The sequence below is a fragment of the Aquarana catesbeiana genome, linkage group LG02, assembly GCF_042186555.1.
Source record: "Aquarana catesbeiana isolate 2022-GZ linkage group LG02, ASM4218655v1, whole genome shotgun sequence".
NCBI lineage: Eukaryota > Metazoa > Chordata > Amphibia > Anura > Ranidae > Aquarana > Aquarana catesbeiana.
The window spans coordinates 522,415,229-522,440,646 of NC_133325.1; the positions used below are offsets into that span (position 1 = coordinate 522,415,229).

The 25,418-nt window shown below is 43.8% G+C and overlaps 1 protein-coding gene across 2 annotated transcripts in view; it reads right to left on the reverse strand.

The window, feature by feature from the left end:
- The window catches only part of CNTN2 (contactin 2), a 430,563-nt gene that overhangs the window by 22,298 nt on the left and 382,847 nt on the right, over positions 1-25,418 (reverse strand). For both annotated transcript variants that reach the window (XM_073615820.1, XM_073615821.1), the window contains 2 exons: positions 16,608-16,794; positions 7,534-7,646 (listed from right to left, as the gene is read on the reverse strand). In XM_073615820.1, the coding sequence (XP_073471921.1) occupies positions 7,534-7,646; positions 16,608-16,794 (300 nt within the window). The remainder of the gene's footprint in view (positions 1-7,533; positions 7,647-16,607; positions 16,795-25,418) is intronic.

A 25,418-nucleotide genomic window follows, 5' to 3' on the forward strand; every position in this document is an offset into this window, starting at 1 on the left:
GAGGGTTCTTTACTGTAAGAGTGGCAAGGATGTGGAATTCCCTTCCACAGGCGGTGGGCTCAGCGGAGGGCATTGATAGTCTCAAACTATTAGATAAGCCCCTTAACTACCGCAACATACAGGGATATACAATCTAATACTGACATATAATCACACACATAGGTTGGACTCAATGGACTTGTGTCTTTTTTCAACCTCACCTACTATGTAATTATGTAACTATGTAAATCTCTCTAAAAATCTGAAGATTTCATTTTTCCCTTACAGCTTTCAGAATTTGCGAAAGACCCCCAAAACCATATATTTTCTGAAAGCATATGCCCTGTAGAATAAAAAGAAGGTGCTACTGATTTTTTTGGACCCCACAGTATTTGCACAAATGTTTATCAAACCAATATATTTGCAAAAAATACACTAAAACCATTATTGGCAGATAAAAACACAGCTAATTTTACAAGATTCCTGCTAAATCTCTACTAAATCTCTACTAAATATAAAAGCTTAACCTGTATGTAGTTATTAAATAACAAATTAACAAAATAACAAAGGCGTCCTTTGACAACGCCGATGACAAAACATGTAAGGCGGAGCTACCCACTTACGTCATACCCGGAAGTGACAGGGAGCTTGGAGCACAGCTGAGGTGCACGCCGATCAGCCGGCGTTTCTCATAGCTCCTTAGTCTATGCTATCCAGTATACACTGTAGTGTGTTTTTTTGGCTGCCCCTTTGTGGGGTGAACGATTGTTTTATATAGCTTTTAAATAAGTCTTTTAATAAAGCCTTTTTAAACTACTACACTATGGGAGCCCTGTTTTTTCCTATGAGGCTGTGATGCATGAAGCCGGTGTACCACCTAATGCTTGGAGCTGGGCTGCATAGATGACACGTGTGGACGCCCTGGCTGGACCTGGGGAGCCCTTTATCCTGCTGTTACATGCACATTACCCCTGCAGGGGTACCAGGAGCTGGTTAGTGGGGACCCTTGAGGGGGATCACGGAAGTCACCGGATATTGACTAAGCACAAGAGTCACGCATTTTTTATGAACATTTTTTATGAACACTTTGCCAATCTGGAGCTTCACCTTTATTTTTATTTTTAGCTTATATTATTTTTGATTTCTCTTAATTTTTTATGGTTTTTGTTCACAAATATATTTGATGTGGAGTATTCCATATAATACTTACTTTTACTGGAGTGGACACTCATCACGTGGACTTATTATTATTATCACATGTTCTATATTTTCTGCTGACTAACGTATATACTGTGGGCCAGCAGGGGTAGATTTTGATGGTCACATTTTCTCCCACAGCTAAATTAGGTTATTGGGATATCTATGTCACTTTAGTGGTATTTGTTCACATTTTTTCATTAACAGGTACTGATGCTATGTTTATTTGACAAGATATGGAGATACACATATATTTATATAAGTTCTGTTTCACATATATTTATAAGTTCTGTTTCACATATATCCATGAGGCATAGGATTTAGATGGTTCCAGCACCACACTTTTAGGTGTTTTGGTTATACACTTACATAGCGGTACCCCCCCTTTTTTAGGGAGCGCCACTTACCCCTACTTTTTCTTAAATCTATTATCTCACCCTCCTTAGGGAGGTGTGATTTAGGGAAGGCTGCATACCAGTTTTGTCCTAAGCGTGGAAACCTAGTCCATCTTTCCATATTAAATAACAAATATTTGTACATTTTAAATTGTGCCTTTTTGCAAAATGGAGAAAATGGAACGTACCCAAAAATCAGGTGGTTTTCATTTTTCACTTACAGCTTTCAGAGTTTGTAAAAGACCCCCCAAACCATATATTTTCTGAAAGCATATGACCTCTGAAGGTGCTACTGATTTTTAGGCACCGCTGTATTTGCACAAATGTTTATCAAAACAATATGTTTGCTAAAAATACACTAAAACAATTATTAGCAGATAAAAGCACAGCTAATTTTACAAAATTCCTGCTAAATTCCAACTAAATATAAAATCTTAACCTGTATGGAGTTAATACATAACAAATATTTATAATTTTTACATTTTGCGCCTTGCAAAATTTACCTTAGGCAAAAATGTAAATATACAAATTTCTCAAAAATCTGAAGGTTTTAATTTTTCCCTTTGTGAAAGACCCCCATAACCATATATTTTCTCAAAGCATAGGGCCAGTAGAATAAAAAGAAGGTGCTACTGATTTTTAAGGCCCTACGATATTTGTGCAAATGTTTACCAAAGCAATATTTTTTCGCTAAAAATACACTAAAATCATTATTAGCAGATACAAACATAGCACATTTTACAACATTCCTGCTAAATTTCTACTAAGTATAAAAGCTTAATCTGTACTGAGTTAATAAATAACACATTTTTGTAAATTGCACCTTATTGAGAAATAGTGAAAATCGGACGTACACAAAAGTTTCTTAGAAAATCTGGAGGTTTTCCTTTTTCACTTACAGCTTTCAGAATTTTGTAAAAGACCTCCCAAACCATTCATTTTCCGAAAGCACATGGCCAGTAGAATAAAAAGAAGGTGCTACTGATTTTAAAGGCAGGAGGATATTTGCGCAAATGTTTATCAAAACAATATTTTTGCTAGAAATACACTAAAATCATTAATAGTGCACATAAACACAAAATAACTTACAAAATTCCTGAAAATTGCTAATAAAGCATCATTCACATGTGGCATGTCACAGAGTCTGTTGAACAATTCTGATATAAGCGTATGGTTATTGAAGTGACCATAAGCTTATAGGAGCAAATAATGATAAAAAGAAGGAAACCCTGGGATGGTACGGGTGAATGGGAAGGGAGTAAGCAATGGGTAAATCAAGGTAAAGGAAAAAGAAACATACTAAATATTGTAATTGGTATGAGGAATGCCCAGAAATAGTAAAAGAAAAAAATACTTTATTAGAATATACAAAACATGGTTATAAAAGTAATGAACAATGCAAACAAAATACCTAAACCACGCAAATGTGTATACTGGTAAGGGAAAGAATCCACATGCGTGGTATAAAGGAGCCCAACATGTTTCGGATAGGAATAAAAATTCAGTTCCTTCTTCAGGGGTTTCCTGTAAGGATTAGCTTATAGGAGAGGGAGAAATGAGGTCCGTATGGCGTACGGACTTGACCACCTGCGGGCACTTCTGCAGATCCATACGGCGCACGGACCTGGCAGTGAAAGGGTTAATGTCTTAAAATACAATTGTGGCACATTTATCAGGAGCATCTGAAACTTATAAAGCACTTTTGGAAAGATTCACATCTTAATAATAGTTATATGTCCTATCCAGGAGAGTGGCCTCATTGATATTTTTTTAAATTTCCTCTTTCATCTCGTTTAATAACGGAATATAATTCATTTGATACAGATGTTCATCTTTCTTATCCATATTAACATTTAAGATTTCAGACTTTGAGGGGTTAATTTTTAAATTTGATAGTTTTCCATAATGTTTCAGTAGTGTTGTTCTTGGGTAAGAGACATAAAACAAAGTATCATCTGCGTATGCCACCACTTTATGTTACTCTTCTCCTACCTTCACTCCTTTTATAGCTACACTATTTCTAATAGTGGCTAGTAAAGGTTCCAATGTCAATGTAAACAGTAGGGGTGAAAAGGGGCACCCTTGTCTCGAACCATTGAATAACTCGAAGGGTTGAGATAGAGTCCCATTGATCTTTACTACTGCTGTTCGCTGTTTATATATTGTTTTTATCCATTGGGTCATTTTTGGGCCATTCCCTTTCTCCTCTATTGTAGCCATCATGAATGGTACCAGCCCTGTTGAAGTTTTAAAGTTACTTGTAGAACCCCACACATTTACTTCCTTGAATGCAGAAACGTATTCATTTTGCACTGTGAATAAGCACTGCTGTGTCACACGTTTCCCATAGCCTGCTGTCTATACTACAGAAGTGCTTACAGGAGGAGTCAAGAAACATACCAGGAATTGAAAACCAAAGGAATGATCAGAGGAGAAACTGCATGCAGGGAATCCAGGGTGTTTTTGAAAGAGATAGTTAGCAGAAATGGAGCACTCACAACACAAATGGAGATTTTTAAGGTAAGCTCATAATGGATTGTCAAAAAATTTTTTTTTTTTTGTATTGCTATTACAATGCTGATGTTAAAAAATGAAAGTATATGCTGTGACTATAGATCTCCTTTAAACTTTGCATATAAGAAAATGTAAGTTACCATTAATAATGACACTAAATGACATTTCTGGTACAAAATATGACAAAGTAAATGAATGTGAAAATAAGGCTTTTTAAACAAACTTTTAAATGTGAGGTTAAATCAGTGAGTAAACCAAACGAAAACAAGGAATGCTAAAAATACAAAATATAATTAGCAAAATATAATAGCTAAGGGAGAAAAAGAAGGAAGAAGAAATTAATTTGTGTTGATTAAGATTAAGTAATGGTTATTAAAGTATTAAATTTGATCTATTTCACTGAAACAAATTGTTACTATATATTTACAGAGCAGCACCCTTGTCACAGGAGAGGAAGACCTATGCCCTGTACACACAACCGGTTTTGCCTTCGGAATAAACTCTGAAGGTTTTTCCGAAGGGATTCCGCTCAAGCTGTCTTACATACACATGGTCAAACTAAATTCCGACCGTCAAGAACGCGGTGACGTGCAACACGTACGACGGGACAACACGTACGACGTCTCGTACTTGCTTCAGAGCATGCATTATTGTTGGTATGGAACAGCATACAGACGAGCGGTTTTCCCGATAGGAATTTGTTCCGTCGGAAAAATATAGAACATGTTCTCTATCTAAGTTTGTCTGAATTTTCAACGTAAAAAGTCCGATGGGGCATACACATTGTCGGAATATACGATGAAGAGCTCCCATTAGACTTTTTCTGACGGAATACACTCAAGTGGCTTGCATGACTTTTTTAGTATAGACTGTGTTCTCACAGTCTGGAAACTGGCATTGGAAAAACAAGTAAAAGGTTGTTTTAGGATGTCCCGGGTCTCTCTCTCCTCATTAGCTGTGACACAGCAACAGGCGCCATTGGCTGCCACTGCTGTCAATTACAGCCAGTGAGCCAATAAGAAGAGAGCAGGGGTGTGGCCGAGCTGCAGCTCTGTGCCCTGGTGGATGCATAGAGTGGGGATCAGGAGTGAGCCTGCATCAGTGCCTCCATAGCAAGCAGCTTGCTATTGGTGGCACTGGTGAGGGGCACTGGCGGGAGACCCAAGAAGTAGAGGATTGGAGCTGCACTGTGCAAAGTCATTGCACAGAGCAGTTAAGTATAACATGTTTGTTATTTTAAAAATAAAAAATTAAATAACCTTTTCTATCACTTTAACTAAATAAAGTAAATAGACTATGTTCCTATCTAAAGTGTTACTAAACCCACAACAGTAAAATCGGTCTGTATATGCAGTAAAGCATGCTTAATATACTAGCTGCGCATTGTGTAAAAAGTGTTTGATCCTGTCTTCTCTGATCCTCCCCTTCTTCTACAGTCCCCAATCCATATCCTGATTGTACAGAGCCTTGGGGGCACTCTGCACATGCTCAGTTTAGTGTGTATTGTTAGAGAGGTTTTTTTTTTTGGAGAGTGCATGTGATCGGCACAGGGCCACAGTGTCAGGAGTCATGCGGCCTCATAGGACAGTCAGAGGCGTATGAAAACTCCTCCTACAAGTTTTAACCAGTGCTCGGCCGGAAACTGATAGAAGTCCCATGTCAGAGAGCGTACCTCGGCGGGCAGGGTGCTCGCGGCGGTGTGCGTTGGGGCGCGTCGGCGCGCACGTTCCTGTGGACCTCGCTGTGCGCGTTCCTCGCGGTGCTGGTGTGTGTGTCCGGGGTCGGCCTGTTGTGCACGCTGGTGTGCGGGGGCGCGCACGCGGGCGTTGGCGGGTGCGCGCGCCTGTGTGTGCTGGTCGTTTGGCGCCAAACGGTCCATTTAAGCCAGCGTCCCTCTGTGATCAGTGCTGCCTGATCAACAGCTTGCCGTCCTAGTGCCTGACCTTGTATCTGAACTGTTCCTGATTACCTGACGACCCGGCCTTGTCTCCTGGACCTCCCCCTGAACTCTGCCTGTACCTGACATCTGCCTGTTTGACCATCCGTTTGCCTGCTCCACTGTACCTCTGCTGCCTGTCTGTTACCGAACCCGGCCTGCCTCCTGACCATCCGTTTGCCTGCTCCATTGTACCTCTGCTGCCTGTCTGTTAACGAACCCAGCCTGCTTCCTGACAATCCTGCTCAGCCTTGTTGCCTGTGCTCCAGCCAGCTCCAGCCACCTCACCTGTTAGACCTGCAGTATCTGGACTGTTGCATACAGGCTCTCATACCACTCCGTACTCCTGAGCCTCCTGTTTGCTTTACCAGGGGCCGCGAGTCGGACGCGTAAGGGAGCCTACCTTCTGCCCAAGCGGACTCACCGGTCTGGTAAGTAGGAGCCTGACACCCAGGTCTGCTATATAGGTATAACACTTTAACCCTTCAGTAAAGCTTAGCTAACCCTAATCAGCCCTATTTAACTCCTTCCTCCCATGTCTTCTTATTTTATTTTTCTGCTAATTATTTTCTATTGGTATTTGTACTAACATTTATACTTTTTTGTACATTCTCATTTGTTCCTTAATGTTTTTAGTGACTCATTTGAAAAAAGGAGCAAAAATTATTATTTTTTTCATTTGTAGGTAGATCTACCACTGATGCAAAATGAATGTATGGACTCTTTGCAGGAATTGGTAGGGTCCTCTGACAAGGTTGTCATGTGACAGTTTGTAAAAATCAGTGACTTTTACAACTGGCTGTAAATATCAGGTTCTGATAATTTGTAAGGCTGTGTTGACTTTTATAAGTGTAAACCAGGCAAATTACTTGTTATGGGTAATGTCAGTGTTTCCATATCGTGTTTATACTGTTTAAATATTGACTATCGTTTTTAATAGGAGCTCTGCCATTTTTCAGGTTGTCAGTAAAAAAATGTGCTCCGTTAAGGCTCAGTTAACACTGATGGGGTGTGGGAACCACAGTGATTCCTGCAGAATCACAGGCAGTTCACACTGTGCTCTCTGAATATAAAGTTAATGCCAACCCCAAATCGGTTCGCAGAACGCAGTGCGAACTGTGGAATCAGATCACATGGGTCTGAACACCCATGCAATCTGATTCCAGTGCGGACAAAAAAAAGGGTCCTGCCCGTTTTTGGTGCAGATCCAGTGTGAAGTGAGCCATGCATAATGCATGGCTCAATTTGCACCACACTGATTTTGCATGTTATTTGTACAGGAATCTGGTGCGATTCCTGTACAAATGACATGTGATGCAGCAGACTGCATCAGTGTGAACCCAGCCTATAGCAACCTGAGCATTGACATGAATGGGTGTTGTGGAACCTCTTCTGTCAGCAGAATATATATACTGTGTATATACAATATATATCGTGTATAAAATTTCTGGATTTCAAGATCTGTAACATCCATACAAAAGTGTGAGTGTTACATTTGCAGCAATCTGTTACCTTGTATCCTGTTACAGGGGACTCATTCTTCATTGCTATCACTGGATCCCACTTGATGGTAATGCTGGAGCGGTAAAGTGTCCAGGAAATATTACGTGGTGGTCTCTTAGGAGCTGCAGAACAAAAGTAAGTTAAAACATTCTAAAAATTATTCATTTCTTTGTCATTTTGTCTTTTGGAGGTGTATGCTTTAACTTGTTTTCTACCAAAGGAAATTTGGTTGGGTTGGTGTACTGTTATTTCTCTAGCGTCATTTATAAACATGGATGGTGAAAACACCCTAAGGCAGTTGTTGCACCTGCTAATCGCTGTGTACCAAGTAGTCATTAGACAAGTAGGTATACAGACACAGTGTACAGTACCAAGCTGATCCAAGCTGCTCGGTACCTTGTGATCACACTGATAGCCAATTAGCGATCACATGCTACTGTTTACATTGTTGATCCCACCCCTTCATCTTACAAGACAGGAAGGAAAGAATTGTAGCAAGTTATGAATAGGAAATGAATAAAGGGATCCACAGAAACTGCTGCTGATCCATTCATTCATTTTCACTAACTGAGATTGTTTTTTTAAACCATGGAACAATATAGAATAGAGAAAAATCTCAGCCACCGCATACCATATAAGCCCAGTGTGTAATAAGTGATAGCGGCCTATGTCTAATTCCATCCAGGCCACTCCCCCAACATGTTTCGCCCCCCTACCCACAGGGCTTAGCCATGGAGGTTTTGCTAAACCCTTTCACTCACCCCTAAGCACCTAAAGAACCTGATCTTCACACCTGTCTCACTATTTACCCTGTATATTACCCTTCACCTCCCTTATCCTGCACATCTGCATATAATCCCCTTCATCTATATCCTTCCACTGTGTGTGACCTGTACAATAATTTGCACCATTACCATGCTACATGCTTTAACCCCTAAATACCGACATTTTTTAAATTATTTTACAAAACCTGTGGTAAAAGAAAGGAGTTCACCTTGGGTTTTCTACTTTCCAAAAAGAGATCAATTGAGGGTTTTTTTTATTTTATCATAAACATAAACATATACTGAGGAAACTTTTTTCAGGCTTTTTCCCCTTTAAAAAAAAAAAGAAGTGGTTCTTATATACCACCAAAAGAAAGCTCTATTTGGCTCAAAAATTGTATACATTGATTTAGTTACAGTGTCTATCATAGCACCTGAAACCAAAAAATGACCTGGTAATAAATATGTATTAAAGGCTAGTACTCAAGTAGTTAAGTGCATTCCTTTATACTTAAATCACAGCTAAGGTTTTTCTTCTTACATTTCTATGGTACATGATAATATATAAATGTATGTGTTTCAGAAAATTTCCCATAATAATGGATCCAATACTTGACCTGTATTTGAATAAGATACATTCAGTAAATCATTATTTTTTGTGATCAACATGTCTGTGAAGGTTTTAAGTTCTTCAGGTCATGGTATGACTAAGTGGGTTAGTCTCATTTAAGACCATTCCTAAATGATGAAACCATTCCAAGGCTTGCTCATCCAAGTGGCTTCTTACATAAAGAGGAACTGAACTCTAGAAAATGTGCCCAAAAAATGTAGGCAGATAGGAAAGCACTAGTCACCAGTATTGCCACAAGTCACCAATATGGTCTTCCTGCAGCTAATATTCCCCTACTGACTTACCATGCCATGTTCTGCACTGTTTCACTGTGTGGAGGCAGCCATCTTGGTAGAGGTAGGACTTTGCTTCCTCATGTCAGAGCCTCCAGACAGGAGAACAATTAACAGAACAATAGTGACATCACCAAATCTTACTCCAAATCTTGTGATGCTAGCAGTCAGAGGCAGCAGAGGCTTAGATTTCACACAGCAGATATATATATATATATAGTTATAAGCCTGTAGTCACAGGAGTGCCTAGGCACACTCACATATCAGGAAGTGCACTAATATTTTTTTTAAGGAATTCACAAATAAGTATGCATTTTCTTTGAAATGCTTAAGCACAATGACCTGTTTTATTACCCCCAAACCCTCCCCTTCTCCCTTACAGCCCCCTGACTGCCTTTACTGGGAATTCCTGGCTGTCAATTTATCATATTATTTAACCACTTCAATACCAGACACTTACACCTCCTTTCTGCCCAGGCCAATTTTCAGATTTTAGCGCTGTCACAATTTGAATGGCAATTACTAGTCATGCAACACTGTACCCAAATTAGATTTTTATAATTTTTTTATACAGATTGGGGTTTATTGTGGTATCTAATTATCACTGTTTTTTTTTTTCTTTTTTGCTATATAAATGAAAAATTTACCAAATATTTTTTAAAAAAACAAACCCAGCTTTTCTTTTTCTGTTATAACATTTTGCAATGAAATAATCATTCTTCATAAATTCAGGCCATAATGTATTCTGCTACATTTCTTTGGTAAAAAAAACAAATCAGTGTACAATATTTATTTAGTCTGTGTGAAAGTTATAGAATCTACAAACTATATATATATATTTGAAAATTGATCAATCCTGATGTACTAACTTAATTTCTTGAAGTACCATGACCGTACAAATACTCCCCAAAATACCCCCTTTTTGGAAAGTAGACAGTCTAAGGTATTTAGTATGAGGCATGGTGAGTTTTTTGAATTTGTAATTTTTTGGAAAATTAAGAAATTAAATAATTTTTTTCACAAAGTTGTCATTTATCACCCACAGCATAGGCATACTTAAAATTACACAATCACAAAACACATTCTGTTATGCCTCCTGAGTATGGGAATACCAAATGTGTGATACTTTTTTACAGCCTATATTCATATAGGTGCCCAAAATCCAAGGAGCACCTTTGGCTTTCGAGGAGCATAAATTATGCATACATGGACACTGTAACTGGTGTGGCAGTGATTAGAAACAATATGACTGGTATGGCAGTAATCCAGGACTGCTGACAGTATGTAAAAGAAAAAAAATAATAATGTTTTTTTTATTTTTTACTTACTGCCACCAGAGCAGTACAGTGTCACCATATGACTGGTGTGGCAGTGACCAGGGACACTGACTGGTGACAGTATGTAAACCAAAAAAAAAAAAATATATATATATATATATATATATATATATGCACATACACACGCTATATTACCAAAAGTATTGATGTCTGCCTTTATACCTACATGAACTTTAATGGCAACCCACACTTTGTTCGTAGGGTTCAATTAAGTTGGCCCACCCTTTGCAGTTATAACAGCTTCAACTCTTCAGGGAGGGCTGTCCACAAGATTTAGGAGTGTGTCTATGGAAATATTTGACCACTCTTCAGAAGCGCATTTTGTGAGGTCAGGCACTGATGTGGACGAGAAGGCCTGGCTCATAGTCTCCGCTCTAATTCATCCCAAAGGTGTTCTATCGGATTGAGATCAGGACTCTGTGCAGGCCAGTCAAGTTCCCCCACCCCAAACTTGCTCATTCATGTCTTTATGGACCTTGCTTTGTGTACTGGTGCGCAGCCATGATGGAACAGGAAGGGGCCATCCCCAAACTGTTCCCACAAAGTTGGGAGCATGAAATTGTCCAAAATGTCTTGGTAGGCTGACGCCTTAAGAGTTCCCTTCACTTGAGCTAAGGGGCCCAGCCCAATCCCTGAAAAACAACCCCACACCATAATCCCCCCTCCACCAAATGATTTGGACCAGTTGGCACAAAGCAAGATCCATAATGACATGGATGAGCTAGTTTGGGGTGGAGGAACTTGATTGGCCTGCATAGAGTCCTGTGCTCAACCCGATAGAACACCTTTGGGATGAATTAGATAACAAAGGAGTGGCTATAGGACAACGCTGTGAGTGTCCTTGAGTGGCCCAGCCAGAGCCCAGACTTGAATCCAATTAAACATCTCTGGAGAGATCTGAAAATGGCTGTGCTCCCCATCCAACCTTGAGCTTGCGAGGTCCTGCAAAGAAGAATGGGAGAAACTGCCAAAAATAGGTGTGCCAAGCTTGTAGCATCATACTCAAAAAGACTTGAGGCTGTAATTGGTGCCAAAGGTGCGTCAACAAAGTATTGAGCAAAGGCTGTGAATGTAAATGTGAGTTTTTTTGTTTTTTATTTTTAATCAATTTGCAATTATTTCAAACAAACTTCTTTCATGTTATAATAACCTCCTTAACGGTATTCCCGAGTGTGGCTTGGGTTGAATTCTCAGTACCAAAAGCGGTAACCCCGAGCCACACTCGGGATCGCATCGCAGGATCCAGGCAAAGTTACTTATCTTGTCCCCAGGATCCTGCGATGTCTCCCTGCTCTGTGTGCGAGCTGTGTCCTCTGCCGGATCTATCACAGTATCGAGCTCCGTTCCCTGTGAACATTGCGACTCACGGGGACGGAGCCTGACGCCAAATTCAAAAAGTAAAAACACATCCTTTTTGTCCCTAGTGGTTTGTCCAGTGCCCTGCATGCAGTTTTTCTATTATATATACTTTTCTTTCTGCCTGGAAACTGGAGGTTGTCCATAGCAACCAAAAAGTGTCCCTTTACGGCAAAAGTAGTTTTAGACCAGCTAGAAACTGATAAGCGATAATAAATTAGAATCGCTTCCAGAATTGAGCGATAGTGATTCGTGGGGAAATCCGCCATCAAACACTGAAAGTAATGACAGCGACAATTCTGCAACAGCAAATTTCAGTGTTTTTGAATTCATTACATTATTGAATATTTTTTATTATTATATTATTATTTGTTATAATTATTTATAGTTATTTATTATATTATAATTTATGATTTCGTGTTTCAAACTTTATCATACCTGGGATGTATACTAGACCCTTGTTTGGACAGATTTAAGTGGGTTATTCCTAGGAATTACAGGCCTACAATATAAAACCCAAATTTCCATTCAAAACATTGTACCACTTTGAGCATCAAAAATCTGAAATAATCATACCGCCAGGGAAGTTAATGGGGTATTGTTTGTAGAGTTTTAAAGAATATAATGAATTTAATCCATTTTGGAACAAGGCTGTAACATAACGAAAATTGGTAAAAGTGAAGTGCTGTGAATACTTTCCAGATACACTGATGTATATATAAAATTGTTTTCCACATTTTTAATTTTTTTTTATAAATTTTGTCACCATAGTGACACTGACCTGCTCTGGAGAGGTGATCAGATTTTTTTTCCTCACTGTGATTGATTATTAGTGATGATCAGTGTATAAGCAATCATTTTTACACTGTGAATGGCATCCATTCATGTGCCATTATTTACTATTGTGATAGCTGTGATTGGCCACAGCTATCACAAGAGACGGGTCCATGTGATTGCGCCCTGTACCATGTAATCACTGTGACCGATCACAAAGATCAAAATAATAAGCAATGGCTATGAATAACAGCCATTTACAACTGACATGTGATTTCTATGATTGGTCACAGCAATCACATGGTACCAGGGCCGTGCACAGCGCTCTGGTACATCGATCTGTTTTCCGCTGTGTACATGGTGCAGCTGCATGGCCCATATGGCACGCGTACGTGGCATGCAAACAGGAGGACATCATGTGACATTCACCCGGAACGAGAGAACACCAGGCCATATTATTACAATAGGCTGGGTGAGAGGTGGTTAAAACAAATAGCAGAGCCTATCGCTCCTGTGTAACCGGACGCTAACAAAAAGTGTCTAGTGTCAAGTTACAATGTCACAATGTTATAATTCCTTCATAGTAACTTCTCTGGTTTATTCATACCAGATTAAAGAGGTGACCTTAGCATGTCAGTTACAGCAAACTTTGCAAATAAAAAAGGTTGCTTTAACTAAATAAAGTGAATAAACTTTATTATTGTTCCTACTTAACCTACCTGAACGGACGGACTTGCCTACACACGACCGGACTTTCCGGCAGGCTAAGTCCGCCCGATTTTCCGACGGACTTTCGCCGGAGTTACGGCGGACTTTCTGAATGAACGGACTTGCCCACACACGAACAAGTCCGTTCATTTTGAACGTGACTCGGGTACGACGGGACTAGAAAAGGAAGTGAATCTTGCCGCTTTTATCACCCCCCCTCCTGAACCGTACCAGGTCGCATGCCCTCAACATGGGGGATGGGTGCTTTGGGGGAGGGGGGCCCCGTGGGGCCCCCCTCCCCCAAAGCACCTTGTCCCCATGTTGATGAGGACAAGGGCCTCTTCCCGACAACCCTGGCCCTTGGTTGTCGGGGTCTGCGGGCGGGGGGCTTATCGGAATCCGGGAGCCCCCTATAATAAGAGGGCCCCCAGATCCCGGACCCCCACCCTATGTGAATGAGTATGGGGTACATGGTAAAAGTGTCAATAATAAAACACTACACAGGTTTTTAAAATAATTTATTAGACAGCTCCGGGGGGGTCTTCCTCTGGCTTTGGGGGTCTTCCTCCAGCTTCGAGGGGCTTCTTCTGGCTTTGGGGGTCCCTCCAGTTCCTCTTCTCCCGGTGTCCGGTTGGTTCTTCTCCGCTCTCTCTGGCCTCTTCTCCCAGTGTTCCAGTTCTTCTGCCGGCTCCTCCGCTGTCTTCATGCCGCTCTTTTGCCAGTGGAAGCCTGGACTTCTGGCTTCTTGTCTTCTTGGCTTCCTCCCTCTTCTCTTCTCCAGATGTTGACATGATGGTCTCTCCGGCTGGACTGCTCTCTGAGCGCTTCGCTGTGACTTATATAGGCGGAGACCCCGCCCCCTTATGCCATCACAGTCCCTGGGCATGCTGGGACTGTGACATTTTAGGGGACGTAGTCAACATTACCTGATGACCACGCCCCCTAAAGCGTCACAGTCCCAGCATGCCCAGGGACTGTGACGGCATAAGGGCGTAAGGGGGTCTCGGCCTATATAAGTCACAGCAGAGCGCTCAGAGAGCAGTCCAGTCGGAGAGACCGTCGTGTCAACATCTGAAGAAGAGAAGAGGGAAGAAGCCAAGAAGACAAGAAGCCAGAAGTCCGGGCCTTCGCTGGCAAAAGAGCGTCATGAAGACAGCGGAGGAGCCGGCAGAAGAACTGGAACACCGGGAGAAGAGGCCAGAGAGAGCGGAGAAGAACCAACCAGACGCCGGGAGAAGAGGAACCGGAGGGACCCCCGAAGCCGGAAGAAGACCCCCGAAGCCGGGGGAAGAACCCCTCGGAGCTGTCTAATAAATTATTTTAAAAACCTGTGTAGTGTTTTTTATTATTGACACTTTTTCCCTAGGTAAATGGGTAGGGGTACCATGTACCCCATACTCATTCACATAGGGTGGGGGTCCGGGATCTGGGGGCCCTCTTATTATAGGGGGCTCCTGGATTCCGATAAGCCCCCGCCCGCAGACCCCGACAACCAACGGCCAGGGTTGTCGGGAAGAGGCCATTGTCCTTCAACATGGGGACAAGGTGCTTTGGGGTGGGGGGCCCAGCAGAGCGCCCCCCCTCCCCCAAAGCACCTACCCCCCATGTTGAGGGCATGCGGCCTGGTACGGTTCAGGAGGGGGGGGGCGCTCGCTCGTCCCCACCCCCTTTCCTGACCGGCCGGGCTGCGTGCTCGGATCGGGGTCTGGTATGGATTTTAGGGGGGACCCCACGCCGTCTTTTCTGCGTAGGGGGTTCCCTTTAAAATCCATACCAGACCTAAGGGCCTGGTATGCCCCGCGCTCGCCGCAATAGGAAAATTTGTTTTTCCTATTGCAGCGACCGCGAGATGCAATACCCTGCCCTTGCGTCGTATCTGGTCCGTCGGACCAGCATACAGACGAGCGGGCTTTCCGTCGGACCAGCATACAGACGAACGGGCTTTCCGTCAGGAACTGAGTCCGACGGAAAGATTTAAAACATGTTTCAAATCTAGGTCCGGCGTACTTTTGGGGAAAAAAAGTCCGCCGAAGCCTACACACGATCAGATTGTCTGGCGGACTCTGGTCCGCCGGACTAAGTATGCCGGAAAGTCCGCTCGTGTGTACGCGGCATAAGCTAAACCTAACCAGCCCTAATTGACTCCCTTGTCACCTTAGCTATTATTTTGCTGCTGATTATTTTTTATTGGTATTTGTATGAACATTTATATTTTACGTTTTTATACATTTTCATTGATTTGTTTATTTATTTTTTTGTTAGTGTCTCATTTGAAAAAGTGCAAACAATGATTTTTTTTTACATTTGTTAACTTCTTTGTTATGCTTTGTAATAGAAACCGAATTTTAGTGTCATTATAGACAGGAGAAATTATAGAATAAAAAGTGCACTCATTTTAAAACTAAAACTGTTGAAAGCTTTAAAAATATAATCACTTTTTCAAGACATGTAAGTATTATTTTCTTACCCTAAGTAATGACAAAATGTTTACTATATCAATAGGCCCATAGCTGAAATGTGAAAATTCCTTTGGTCCTTAAGGGGTGTACATATGTGAGAGCTGATCCGGTGAAAATAAATGCTGCAATATACCCCAACCTTTTTAAACCACATAGGTAACTCAGTCACTCTAATCAAATCCAATTACCACGATATCAAAAAATGCATTTAGACAGATATTGATTGAGCAAGAACATGGGCCAGGTGCTAATTGTCTAAGTTCCATGGCTGACAATGTGAAAAGTTTAAAGGACAGTGAGTAGTACATTTTAGAGAAAGAAAGAGAGGACAGCTGGTTTACAAGCAGTGTAAAAGTAGCCATCCACCTCAGACTGAGACAACTATGCCTAAATAAGGGGTTTTCAAAACCATCTGTCACCCACATACAATCGTAACATGTTTACCTCAGTGATTTAACAGTTCACATCTTCAGGCATTGAGCTCAAACAATCAATACCTATCCCAGACTTCATGGGGTAAATAAGATTATGTAAATAAACAGAGAGCCTCGTGTCATGTTCTTGGACGCATTCCTTGAAACCACAATGACTGGATTTAGGAGATTTACCTGTAAGTTCCCTGTGTGGTTATAAATGCTGGAGTATGTTAACACACATTTGAACTGAGGAAGCCACCTGGATGAGTCGTGAAATATCTTTAACATTACAATACATGTCTTGTTAAATGTGAATGACTAATTTCAGCTGTTCTGATTTAACATCTCTTCCAATGATACACTTACGTGCTTTGCTGGTAGTGACATTAGCAATTGGGCTGGGTGGTCCAGTGCCAGCTCTGTTATAAGCGCGAACAGTCACATGGTACAAAGTGTTTGGCTTCAGTCCGCTCACTTTGGCAGATAGATCAAGACTAGGTGATCTCACCCTATCCGCAGCTGCCTCTTTATCTCCAGCCTTCCAGTAACGAATCTGTGGAAATATATGTTCATAATACATATATGCACCAAGAGTACAAAGCAAAATTCTATACACTTAACTCGTGTAAGTGATGGCACAACAGATTAATGAATTATTTTGATAACTAAGTAATCTTAAAACAGGGGCTGTGTGGCCCACCGGTGATTACTGTAGTAATCCCCAAACTAGCTGGCTGCTGTGGGAGATTGTGGACTCAGTCTTTTCCTACTACAAATAGAGAAGAGGAGGGACAGGGCTAAACAACAAGGAGGACTGCTGTACAGAGAAGAGGCTGTGGCTTCAGTGCCTCAGTTTTTTCCAAGCCACAGCACAGATTATCTCAGAGACAAGAGCTATATGTATGGGGCAAGCCTTCTTATCTTCTGGTGAAAGATCTTTTTTATATACTTCATGACTATTGGATAACAGATGTATATTAACTATACCAACCCTTATACTCTTACTCCAAATAAATAAGACCACACCAGCTTTTTGGAGTAATAAAAAAGGCCGTAGCAGCCTACTTTATTTTAACATATCAAAAATATAAAATATAAAATAATAAATTCTGTCATAGAAAAAAACAATAACCAAAAAAACATCTGTTATACAACCTGTTATCCAAAAGAGCGTTGGTCTGAGCAATCGCTTAGCCAAAACAAACTGATGGTGATAACAACTATAGCACTGCAGCCCTAATCCAAAATCTCCAATAGGCCTCAAGCCGACAAGCTGGCTCAGAGACTGCCGTGACCGCAGTGCCCCATTATCACTTCCCGGCTAACCTCCGTTAACCGGGAACCAAAAACCTCCGGACCCATATCAGCGTTGGATCCCCACTCTTACTTTTTTGCCATCTTCCTTCCTTTGCCCAGACCAACGCCCGCCACAGCATCCCAATAGTAACACCTTACTCTTGGGTGCCCCTCCACACCCGAATAGCACGCTGAATGCCATCTTGTAAGCCTAACGCCCACAAATCTGTACCCACATCATTGAGATGCACCCCATCACGTCTCAGATACCTCCATGTTTCGAATTCCAATTCATTATGCCGAACAGCTAACCCCCCATTACTGACCACAAACTTACTGATTTCCCTGTTGATCTTCTTCCTGGCTCTGTTCACACCCTCCACTGACCTAGCCATTCTCCAAGACATCCTGGCAACCATGTCCGACCAAATAATGATCATCTGCGGGAATTCCTTCATCAATCGCCAAATGTCAAATTTGATATCCCGCGCGATGTCTATCATCGAGCGAATGCCCAAATCGTTCCCGCCCACATGTATCACCAGGACATCTGGAGGACCCTCTCTGCGTATCGCTGTACCTCTTGAACCAACCTGCCCCACAACATCCCCGGTATCCCAAACCACTTTATATACACTTCCCTTCTGTCAAAACTTAGCTGCCTACCCTCAGGCCTAGCGTCTCCCCTCCGAGCCCCCCAACATACATAAGAATGGCCCATAATCCAGACCATTCTCGGTGCTGCACCTGAAATTAGAAGAAAACACAAACACTATTCTCAACATTGACTATGTCAACTATAATCCTTGCCATAACAGATAACTAAATGCATGCCCCACATAAACCAACAGAAAACAACCCTGTCCCCTATAATTTTATTGCTAGTTGTGGCCGAACATAAGATTGGAATCTGTTCGATTCCCACCGCCCGATCCTTTTTATAACCTCCACATCCAACCCCAACCTGGCCGCTTCCGTCGCAGCTCCAATCCTAAATGAGTGGGATGAAAAATCCTTCTCCTCCAGCCCCAGCCCCTGTAAACATTTTCTAAACACAGCTACAAACTGGAAACGTGACAACAAATTACCATTTAAATGCACTAGCAAGGGGCCTTGAAAATCCGGCCTAACCTTCAAGAATTCCCGGACCGTGCCCACCGGGCACTGGGGGGAACCATGAATGGGATAAATTCGCACCATCCTGCCTCTTCCCCCCTGATCCGTCTTCGACTTCCTCAAAAATATCGATACCCCCTCCTCATCAAGTTGCACCTCCTGTAACCTAATTCCCCCTTGCACTTTTTTGGAAGTTCCCCTATCCTAAACGCTCCAAAAAATGCCAACACGAAAGCAACCTTAAACAAAACGACCTCGTATTCAGATGAGCAAACCACACCCAACTTATCCACAATACCCCTCAATATCTCAAAAGTTACCGGTCTCCTCGAATCACGCTTAACCACCGCCCTCCTGTAACCCTTCAACGCTTGTCGTACCCAAAATTCCTTGGTGACGTCGGGCTGCCCTTGTAGTTTGAAAAGGAAAGCCAAACCGGCCAACTGTGTATTCATCACTGACACAGACACTCCCTCGTCCAATTTCTTGACCACATAATACAGCAATAGAGAACTTAATCCTTGCCCTACCGGATCTTCCCCCAAAGCTTGTACAAATGACATCCACTCCTGCCATACCCTATTGTATGATGCCCATGTATTCCCACTTACCGACCGCTTAATCCATCCCTCTACGATGCCAGCGCAATCTCCCACAGCCAGTCTGGACAAGGTACCCCTTGTTGCTCCGCGTCCGGCGCCAACTCCCGGAACTTGTCCCACTGGAAGCGAGAGAGCGCATCAGCAATGACGTTTTCCACCCCCGGCAAATGCACAGCATGAATGAAAACATTCAGTTGTAGACATCTTAGGACTAAGTGCTGCAGCAGCCTGATCACTGGCGGAGATGACGCCGTGACCCTGTTTATCACTTGCACCACCCCCATATTGTCCCCATGAAAGCGCACTTTCAGATCCCTGAAGGATGCACCCCATAGTTCCACTGCCAGAACTACCGGAAACAATTCCAGCAGAACCAAGTTCTTCGTGAAGCCCTCTTCTATCCAAGATTGTGGCCATGGACCCGCGCTCCATTTTCCCCGAAAAAACGCACCAAAACCTGTTGATCCTGCGGCGTCGGTAAACAATTCCAAGTCAAAATTACTGACTGGTCCTGACATCCACATTGCCCTGCCATTAAAGGATTCCAGGAAGGTATGCCATACCTTCAGGTCCTCCCTGTGCGTTTTCCTCAATCTCACGAAATGTTTAGGCGATTTTATCCCGCTCGTGCTGGCCGCCAGCCGGCGGCTAAACACTCTCCCCATCGGAAGTATGCGGCAAGCAAAGTTCAGCTTGCCCAACACCGATTGCAACCTACGCAGTTGTACCTTTTTAATTCCTATCAGCCCTGCCACTTCTTTTTTCAAATCCTCCAATTTGTCAACAGGCAATCTACATTCCATTGCTTCCGAATCTAGCACAATGCCCAAAAACGTGATGACCGCGCAGGGTCCCTCCGTTTTTTCGGCCGCCAATGGAATGCCAAATCTGCCCGCTATATGCTGCAATGAAGCCAGCAACACCGCGCATACTCTAGAAGAGGCCGGGCCTATGCATAAAAAATCGTCTAAGTAGTGAATTATCGAATTCACTCCGGATACATCCCTTACCACCCATTCCACGAAGGAACTGAATTGTTCAAATATCGCGCACGACACTGAACAACCCATTGGTAAGCATTGATCGACATAAAATCCGCCATTCCAGTGGCACCCGAGCAACCGGAAACTATCCGGGTGGACCGGCAACAGACGAAACGCTGATTCTATATCTGCCTTAGCCATCAAGGCGCCTTTTCCATAGTGTCTCACCCACCGCACCGCAGCATCAAATGACGTATACGTCACTGAGCATGCATCTTGGTCTATGGCGTCATTCACGGATCCCCCTTTCGGGAAGGATAAGTGGTGAATGAGCCTGAATTTGTTGGGTTCCTTTTTGGGCACCACGCCCAGCGGGGATACCACCAAATCAACTATAGGTACTACTGGGAAAGGGCCAACCATTCTACCCAATGCCACTTCCTTCTGCAGTTTCTCCGAAACCACTTCCGGATGTTGCAGGGCTGACTTTAAATTCTTGGGCACCGGGGGAGTCACCGATAAACTACATGGAATCCGAAAACCCCACGCAAAGCCCTCTTCCAATAACGATGCTGCCTCTCTGTCAGGGTACTTACCGAGAAACGGCCGCATCCTTTCCACCATCACCGGCGTCCTCCCTTTTGTTCCCAGCCTCTCCCTGTCGGCCTTTTCCTTGTTTAAAGCATCTGGATGATGGATGTGTTCCCCCGCAGCCTGAGCACTCATGCTTATACTTACATGTTCCGCCAAACTTACAGGATCCTGAGTTATACTGCCAACAAACCCCTTTCTTGTTTCCAGCCGAATGTCCCTGGGTGAACGGTCCACCGGCTCCCCCCTGAAAAAACTGGTTCGGCGCCCTCGCCGTCGTCATCAAACGCATCCATAGGCTGATGTCCTTATGGTCCCACCGTAGCTCTGGGCGAACCGCTCTCCTTTGCCTAAACTGTTCATCGTATCGCAACCATGCCGAACCTCCATATACTCTATACGCTTCCCCAATCGCATCCTGATAGCAGAAAAGCGCCGAACAGTGTTCCGGCTGCTTCTCCCCTATCACACTTGCCATGATCGCGAACGCTTGTAACCAATTCGTAAATGTCCTAGGTATCAGCCTATACCTCCTCTTTTCTTCATCTTCTTTTTTGGAGTCGTCCGGCTTGACTCTATCAAGATTGAACTTCTCCAAGGGCAGTAACGAAAATATTTCTACATACTCACCCTTCCATAATTTCTCCCGCACTTCTTGTTTCAAGTGCGCTCCTAACGGCCCTTCGTAGCACACATACACCTCACAGCGAGCCGCGTCCGCCAGCCTAATGATATCCTTCCTCGCCGCCGCCTCTCCTGTCGGCGCTGTTTTTTCCTTCCCCTGCGCAACTCCACTCCCCGTAGCTTGCTGATCAGGCGACGCGACCACAGCTGCAACCTCTGTTGTCGGGTCCCCCCCAGCACTTCCTAAATCCTTCCCTGTCTGCTGTGTCCATGCAGCTCTCGGGCCCTCACCCGGCTTCTCTGCAGCCTCCAACCTCTGCACTAGTTCCTTAATTCCCGTTAAAAACCCCAGGAAACCCTGTGTTCCTACACCTATGCCAGACCCCGCCATGCTGTTTTCTAAACCTCCAACCCCAGTTGTAACATCTGATGTATCATTTAAGCTAGACAGTGCATTGACCTGTGTTGGCTCACCTGGCTGCCTAGGTGTTGCCCCATCAGCCGACCGTCTGCCCTCTTCTGGCCCCATCCTCCTGGGCAGGGGGGCCGCATCCTCCTCCGATCCGGATTCCTCCTCTCTTCCGCTCCGACCTGGCTCTTCCTCTGAATCCGATGGAGGCCCGCCCGGGATGTGGACCGCGGCTGCTGCATTGCTCGCCATCCTTCCCCTCCTCCGCGCAGCGAAACCTCCTGTGGACTTCCGGACTGCCTTCCCAGGACCGGTGTGGGCTACCTCAGCCCTGCTTGCCTCCGCTCTGGTAGTTGTTAGTCCAGCCCTGCTTCTTTCTCCTCTCTGCCTGTCCCCTGCCGTGGAACTAGAAGGCCCGGGGATCCCTGCAGGCAGTGCAGCTGAAGCAATGGCGGCGCTCCCCGCCGTCATCCTGGGGGCGGGGCTTGCGCTCTCAGCGTGTCTCCTGCTCCGAGGCCTAGCTGTGGCCGGATCCCTGTCATGTCTCTCCTCCTGTCCCGCCGGGGCCGCACGCCCGCTGGCCCGCTCTCTTCCTGCAGCACGTTTTGCCGGCGGGCCCCCCGGGAGTCTGGATGACAGACTACCCGAGTGCCGCTGCGCTGACGTCATGCGGTCCGGCGAGAACCGCTCAGGCGGCCGAGAGCGGCGTGCTCTAGTGCCGCTTCTCTCTCCTACACTTGCCTGTCTAGTTGAGCCCTGTAGCGCGGCTGCGATCGTCTCCTGCAGCCACTCAGCTCCCCTAACCGCTGCTTCTTCCCGCAACTGGGCCATTAGACCCTCTAATTCAGCCATGATGGCAGCACCACCTTCCTCAGAACTTTCCTAATCTTTCTGTTGTCCCTCCCAGAGCGGGAACTCCTTTTAACTAGTCCCACCCCTGATCCTCCCTCCCCCTCGGCTCTACACTCACAAATTAACTTTAACCCTTACACTGCTACCACTGTCATGTGCGCCCTTTGCATACATCATTGCATGCTGTTGCTCCAGGCTTTTCTCTACTGCTGTACATTTAGGCCTTATGCACAGTGGATGTTTTTAACACTACTGTTAGGGGCGTCAGACTTTTTTTTACTGCCTCTAATCTCCCCTGCATGTTATCCTAAGTGTTCATGCATGCATAGGCTTTTAGCATTGTTTTGTGGCAGAAAAAAAAAACACTGCCAGTGCGTTCTGGAGCAGCAGCATTTTGGCAGAAACTGCCACGGCTTCCTTAACAACTATTGAATAACTGGTTGTTAAGGAGTGGCCCGGCTCCCGCATCCTTAACAATGGATAAGTCATCAGGGAACCCCCCTGACAGCTGAATGTAAAAAATGGTGTGGGGCCCCCCTCAAAATCCACACCAGCCCCCTTCCCAGCATTCAGCCTGGCAGGCCAGGAAGGGGGGGTGGTGGCCCCACTCCTAAACCATAATAGGCTGCATGCCCTCAACATGGGGGGGTGCTTTGGGGTAGAGGGATCCCCCAAAGCACTTTGTCCCCATATTGATGAGGGCAAGGGCCTCTTCCCCACAACTCTTGCCTGGGGGTTGTTGGGGTGTGGGGGTGACTTATCGGAATCTGGAAGCCCCCTTTAACAAGAGGGCCCCCATATGCCAGCCCCCTATGTGAATGAGTAGGGGTACATTGTACCTCTACTCATTCACCAAAAAAGTGTAAAAAAGTAAATAAAAACACAGTTTTTGACAAGTCCTTTATAAAAAAAATAAAATTAAAATAATGTCCCTCGGTGTAGATCCATAGTCAATCTTGATAAACGCTGGCCCCCAACCCAAAAGAGAGGTTCGCACCCGACTAAGGCTCCCACCATCTGGCAGTTCCGCCGCTAAATAAACTAAAGGCGGGGGGCACCCCCTGACATCACTGTATGGTCCTTCCCCCATGTGACATCATCGACCAGAGTATCCTGGGTCGATGATGTCACAAGGGGCAAGGGTACCTGGTGACATCATTGTGACCTGTACTTTAACTACTTCGCTGCCTTCTCCCTATGTTGACCTATTCATTAAAGGATAAGTACACCTTTACAAAAAAAAATTATAAATGCATTTTTTTGCAGGTTAAAAAATATGCATTCATTATTTTTTGTTAGGCATGTGTAAAGCATTGCACCCGTGATCAGCAGATTGTGTCACTGTCTGGCAGTACCTCTGAGACAGGCAGGCAAATTCACAGAACACCGTAAATGAATGATGCGTCTGGGCGGGCAGAGTTCCGCAAGGCCGCATTTTTTTAGATTGAGAAGATCCCCTGCTTGCTTTTAAAATGGTGGATGGAGGGGGGGTGCGGGGGCCAGTGCATCTGTAACATGTTACATGTTACACCCTGAATATGGGTGTAGCATGTTACAAAAGATGCGCTTATCCTTTAATGATACACTACATCTAATGCAGCATTTCCAGGCTCCATGCTTTGCCTATTTCAGTGTATGCATGTTTCTTAATTTCCTTGAAATTGTATACAAAATGTGTGTCAACTTTTCAGAAAGGAGAGTTTCTTGTACTGTCCTGGTATTTTTATTTAATACACTTTATGACAGAAGGTGAAGGAAACCGTTTGTTTTTCAAAACATTGGTCTTTTTTTCTTTATACAGTAAAAAAAAAACCCCAGTGGTAAAACTATAGAATAAGGTGTCTTATGAGGATCTAAAAATATGATGACAAAAAAAGGGAGGGGGGAGGAGGGGGAAAATGGGGAGGATAAGGAGAAGAGAAAGGAAAAGGGGGAAAGGGAGAGGGGGGAGGTAGCAGGGTAAAAAACAGAGGAAAGAGGAACGGGGTCAGAAAGGGGGGGGGGGGAATTGGGGGGGGGGGATAAAGAAAGAGAAAGGTAATGGGTGAGGGGTAAGGAAACAAGAATATATTATGTCACTCATAATATATGGATAGGGCCATACCATTTATTCTATCAACAAAAAAATAGGGTAGAAATCAATGCAACATTTCCCTAAACTGCCATTTTTTGTCTAAATTGTGATGATCTTCATAACAGAACACCCCTCTGCCCCCACTCCGACCCTTACCAATTCACCAATTATGTATTTGCAATGTAATATCTGCTCTTTTAGATAATACTAACTGTTAGCTATTACAAAAATAAACTTTGACTACCCCATTGTTTGATTGAAAGCAGCTGTGTATTTCCTTTTTGAGATTAATATGAAGAGTACAGTCACACTGTGACAGGTTGATCTGAACCCAGTTTAACTGTTCCCCTTCCCCACTCCCCCGCTGGTGTACACTTACATTGGACTGTAGAGAAACGTTCCTGGGCGCACTTGCATCATCCAGACCACAGTGAACCCTTCTTCTGTACACCGCCACTGTTTGCACGGTTCACACCATAAAAGGTGCGTCCAAGTGTGTTTCTGGGTGTTTTCGTGTGGCATGTTTCTGATAGCCCATTAATTTCAATGGGTTGCTAAATACGTGGGGAGGTGCAAAAGTACAGCAGGCATGATTTTTAAATTCATGCCACACAAAACCATGTGGTGCTA